Source organism: Centruroides sculpturatus, unplaced genomic scaffold (genome assembly GCF_000671375.1).
Source record: "Centruroides sculpturatus isolate CEXI.00-Female unplaced genomic scaffold, Cexi_2.0 scaffold415, whole genome shotgun sequence".
Lineage (NCBI taxonomy): Eukaryota > Metazoa > Arthropoda > Arachnida > Scorpiones > Buthidae > Centruroides > Centruroides sculpturatus.
Genome location: NW_019384825.1, coordinates 359,518 through 365,517, shown reverse-complemented (window position 1 = coordinate 365,517; position 6,000 = coordinate 359,518). Strand labels below are relative to the sequence as shown.

Genomic DNA, 6,000 nt, shown 5'->3' with positions numbered 1-6,000 from the left:
GTCGATGTTAAGCCTAACGAAAACTTTCTAAAATAATAATCGTGGCTATTGTATCGTTAAAAATTATTTTTTTATTTTGTACAAACAAAATAAATATATTGAAAAATATAAAAACCAAAAAAATATACTTTAGAAGTTGATCTAGTATCAAAAACGTTCGATTCAGCACGACACAGTCCTCAGAAAAACATCACACAAAAGTGCCAGTGCTGCCAGCTAAAACACACACACCAACGAAAAAAAAAATATTGGAGTAGCCCAAGATATAGCCAAAGATTGCAGCGCCACAGCACTAGCGAAAATTTAAATTTGCCGACTGGAATGCTTTCGGATAACCGACTTTCGGATAAATGATGCTCTACTGTATATGTATATTACTGTGAAAGACCAAAATTAGAGAATGTCGACACATACAAAATATGTCAGTGAAAGACCAAATATTTGGTTATATTATTATACATTTGAACAATCGCTGGTGTATGTTGACAAGCACAGATAAGCTTTGGTGCAGGTTAAAGAAATTGTTAATACTTTTGAAGAAAATTTGAGCAGTGGCCATAGCAAATACCATATTCCAAAGGAAAATGTTGAAGAGGAGCTGCAACCCATACGTCTTCATATCAAGCCCTAACTAAACAACACAAAGTTATTTCTATAAAAAGAGCGGCTGCAAAAGAGAATCTTCTACTGCAAGCAACAAAATGTTACGAATCTCAAAAAGAAAATTTCCTCTTGCTCAAGTTGGTGATACCATACGAATACAAGTCCCTGATGTCAACCGTGGCCATACAGATACCCGAAATGTGTTGGCAGTTGTTGTTGAAATAACGACTCCGACTTTTATAAATTAGAAAACAAAATGGTACCCTCAAACAACTTTATAATCATAATCAGTTCGTAATTTGTAAAGAAAAATTACTTTCCATAGATGAGATTTCTTCTCAAGAAATATCGCTGAGAGAAGCAGCTACAGCTAATTTGAAAAGTGGAGGGCAAGGCTATACACATTGCCATTGCAAAAAGAAGTGTTTCATGAATAAATGCAGTTGTAAAAGCAAGGGACTCTTGTGCAATTCAAAGTGCCAAAACAGTTTAAGTTGTTGCAATAAATAACATTGTATAATTTTCTTTAATGATTTAGAATGTACTGTTTGTTTTAGGTTCAACAGTTTATTTTATTAAATTTTATTTCAATCCATAATGTATTCACCATTATTTTGTACAATTTCTTGCCATCTTGATGGTAGCTTTTTAATCCTGTCTTCGTAAAATGATTTCGGTTTTGAATCAAAATATGCAGAAATAGACTTTTTTACATTATTCTCATCCTCAAAAGTTTTCCCTTTTAAAAAATTCTGCAAACTATGAAAAAGATGATTATCACTGGGAGCATTATCTGGTGAATATGGTGGATGAGGTAAAATTTCCCAGTTGTAGCTTTTGAGTTTCTGTACAGTTATTTTTGCAGAATGTGGTCTGACATCGTCATGTTGCAAGAGAACCTGCTTTCTGTTCACTAATGATGGTCTATTTTTTTCAATTTTTCATTTAAACGCTCTAATTGCTCACAATACATTTGAGCTGTAATTGTTTGATTAGGTTCTAACAGCTCAAAGTGAATTACACCTGACATATTCCATCAAACAGACAAAAGAATTTTTTTTGGATGCAACCCACCTTTTGCAGCCAGTTTTGGCTGCCTGTCATGATCCGTCCATTGTTTTTTTCTCATCATATTATTATAGGGGATCCATTTTTCATCTCCAGTAACCAGCCGATCAAGAGAAGGTTCTAAAGCAATATGGGATAAAAGAGACATGCAAATGTTTACACGTTGTTAATTAGCTATTGACAATTCATGTGGTATCCATTTCCCTAGTTTTGAAACTTTTCCAATTTGTTGGTGTCTATTAACAGTTCCAAGGGATGAACTTAAAATTCCCCAATTTCATCAACTGTTAAAGATGGTTCTGCTTCAACTAGTGGAGAGATAGCATCATTATCAAAGTCATTGGGACTTCCAGTACGAGCCTTATCCTCCACATTAAAATCATTGTTTCTAAATCTTTCAAACCACTTCTGTGCAGTCCTTAAACTAATTACAGTTTGATTATGAACAGTATTTAATTTTTTGGCTGCATTTGTAGAATTGTCATCACTTAAAAATAAAAAGTATAAAACATGTCTCTTATATTCATCTGTTACCTCCATTTTAATGAAAATAAACAACTGAAATGTTCCCAATTCTGAACAGTATTATATGAATGAGATCCAATTTAACACTTCAGTGTAAAAAGTATCACATTAGACTGGCATNAAAATATAATAAGATTTTGTATAACTATATTGAACAAATATGTAATTGTATTTTTTTTTTTTATTACTAAATTCTAGAAACAAATTTAATTTGTCAAATGTATGTAAAGATTTATTTTATTTGAAACATCATCTGTCAAAGGGATCTCAGCAAACAATCTGAAAACTAAAAACAAACCTAGTTCACTTAAAATTGCTTTAAACAGTACACTGAGTTTAGAAATGCATGGTTTTCTTCTTCTGTTAGCCATATACTGTAAATTGGGATAAATATTACTTTTGGACAGTCCTGTCTGGCCATTTAATTGAGGTTGCCACAAGTTGGAATTTGATATATATTACAACTTAGGTACTTTTATAGGTAACTGCAAGGATGGCTACAAAGCAAGATTCTATTGTATACTTATGTAGAATTTTTTTACACATAAAAATTACATATAATACAATACATATTTAAGTTGAATTTTATGGAAAAAGATACATTCCCTGTGATATAATATTTAACATCTCCCATTTGTTATAAAAACAGAATGCAGCAACTTATGCTTTTGTTAGATAACAATGATTTTAGCAAATCTTGTATAGCCTAGCGACATTTAAAATAAGTGTTTAATTTCCACAATATACAATTTGGTTCCAAAGGAAAGAATGATAATTAGAATTTTCTAAAAATCAGTTTAAAAAATTGTATATTTGGATATTTTGAGTACTATAATTATCTATAATACCCAAGTCATAAAAAGTTGGTACTTGCTTTCTCGAACTTCACTAACATTCAGAAATTTACGTAATACATTAACAATAATAATTATATAAAATTGCTTAAAAGCAATGTGTAATTTTATATTCTAATGAAACTGAGAATATAATTAATTATCACACAATTACTTTAAAACTTATAGTAAAATAAAAATAATAATCAAGTAAATTTTACCTTTTCATGAAATTTTTTTTCAAAAATTGGAGCAAAATCTGCAGCCATTTGACCGATACAATTGCAAGCTGCATATCGAACTCTGGGATGCTGCAATTTTAAAATTATTTAATATTTAAAAAATTACAAAACATAATCAAATTTAAGTAATTTTACAGAATTTCAATTCTTAATCTAATTAATCTTTATGATGTTATAAATTTCATTTACACATGACTATAAACTAAAATTTTCAGAAAAATTTTTCTGAAAATTAGTATTGTTTAAGGAGACACATGGAGGTGAAAAACTTTTTTGGTTAATGAGATTTAAATCCCGAAGTAACTGTCATAGTGTAAAAATTATGTGATGAAGCAGAAGTGCGGAAGTTGCGGTGGTGGCTGCTTTTCCTAAGGAATTTCAGGGATATGTAGAACAAGGCAACTATTGTCCACATCTAGTCTTTAACATTGATGAGACTGGACTTTATTGGAAAAAGTTACCAGAAAAAGCTTTTATTTCTCATGAAGAATATTCCACTCCAGGTTTTAAAGTTGCAATAGATAGATTAACTCCTTTGTTGGGAGCCACTGTTTCAGGAACTTTGAAACTTAAACCAATGTTAGTGTATCATTCACAGACACTGCATGCTTTAAAGGGTCTAAATAAAGATATATTGCCAGTTTATTGGAAATGGAACAAGAAAGATTGGGTCACACAAGATGTTTTCATAGATTGGTACACAAGTTATTTTTGCCCTACTGTGCTTTGCTTTTTTGAAGAAAATAAATTACCACCCAAGGCACTTCTCTTGGACAATGCTCCAGGACATCCTCAAAACTTTAATGAAATAAGAACACCATTCGATGTCAAGGTTGTTTACATGCTTTCCAATACAACATCTCTTTTGCAACCAATGGATCAGGGAGTTATTGCAACCTTCAAAGCTTATTATCTCCGTAAAAAATTCATGAAAATGATGAAAGTTTCAGACACTTCAGACGAAACAGTTAAAGACTATTGGTGGTCTTTCCATATTTTGAAAGGCATTAAAAACATGAGGTTGGCTTGGAATGAAGTTTCAGCAAAATGCTTAAATGGAGTTTGGCATAAACTTCTGCCAGCATTCATGCATAATTTTGAAGAAGTAGCACATCAGGACAATTTAATTGAAGGCATTACCAGACTTGCACGTGATGCGGGACTGGAAGATGTTACAGCTGAAGATGTGACAGAACTTTTAGAAGCCCATGATCAGCCACTCCTGAATAAAGATTTAGAACAATTATATAAAGAATTAGATTGTGAACAGTCAGAAGGAAAAAAATGAAGAAGAAACTCCAAGAGTTATGAAAACGGTCAATCTAAAGCATATCCTTTCAACTATGGAAAGCTTGACAGATGCACTTTGTGAGTTAAGGAAGTTTGCAGTTGTCTCATGTTACTAGACTGACAGGAGATCTGAAAGTCATCCACATACAGAAAGTGTTTCATACTGGGAGGGAGCTATGCTGTTAATTTTAATTAGAACAGAGTCACACTCAAAATAGGACCTTGAGGAACACCTTGTGTAAAAGGCCTGTATAAAGTGGTGTCCATCCTAACTTGGAATCTTCGATTCTGTAGGAAGTTTTTTATAAAAACTAACGAATTACCCCTGCAGTCCAAACTGGTGAAGATCACAGAGTATTTTGTATCTGCCAATATTAAACCTAGAAAAGAAATGAATCTGCATATTCTGGGTTGCAACTATAAACAGTGTCTTTCATAGTTGAAGCCAATATCTTTACAGAATCTCTACGTAATCTTCAAGTCTTTTGTTGTCTGTTTCTACCACAAGAAGGCTAAAGCCTAATTGCTGATATCTATTGATTTCACCATGCTTGATTGGTCAATATATATTTCTAGAATGCTGACATTGACTAGTAAGAGTAACCATTGATCTCACCTGACATGAATCCCAAAGAATCGCATAACCAAGAAAAAGTGTACTTATAACAACATAATCTTGTCAATATGCATTCTGGAGGGCTATTCATGATGGAGGAAAATGCATTAGATAATTTCATAAACAGTTTGATAGAATAGATATACAGTGGAACCTCGATATTTGTCATTAATCTGTTCCTAAGGACCTAACAAATATGGAATATGATGAATATAGAAATAATTTTTCTCATTATAAATAACTGATATTCAATTAATCCGTTCCCACCCTGAAAAAAAGATACAAGAATGAAAACTATGCTGTTTTTTAAAACTTTATCTTTATTTTACTAAATAAATACAGTATAGTGATAGAAGGGGAAGAACAGTATTATTAATACAGTATATTAATAATATAGTATTATTGTTTAGAAGACATATCAATTAAAACATTAGGCAATTCCAATTATGATCATGGGGTCTGTTTTCCCAATGATTCAGTAACACTCGATTTAATAAAGAACTTTTCCAGTGTTGTGTGTTTTTGTCTGCTTTTTACAACTTTTCTGAAGTAGGCAATTACATTATCATTGAATGTATTTGTATTTTGGTTGATTATAGCAACATTTGAGTGCCACTTTGGAGTAATTGGAATTTGGTTTCTCACATTGATTATTTTTCAATAACTCAACTACACACATGACGACCGCACAAAGCAGACTGATTAACTACAACTAGCTAATGCAGCTAGCTGATCAGTGCAGGTGTTCAATTGTTGTGCCACTTTTGGTGTTGGGAATGATGACGAATACAGAAAATACTGATGAATATGGAAAAATAAGTCA

The 6,000-nt window shown here is 31.9% G+C and overlaps 1 protein-coding gene across 1 annotated transcript in view; it reads right to left on the bottom strand.

Annotated features, from left to right (window-relative positions):
• The window catches only part of LOC111630015 (importin-5-like), a 101,005-nt gene that overhangs the window by 44,813 nt on the left and 50,192 nt on the right, over positions 1 to 6,000 (bottom strand). Inside the window, 1 exon segment of the mRNA XM_023374007.1 lies at positions 3,251 to 3,340. Coding sequence (XP_023229775.1) covers positions 3,251 to 3,340 — 90 coding nt within the window.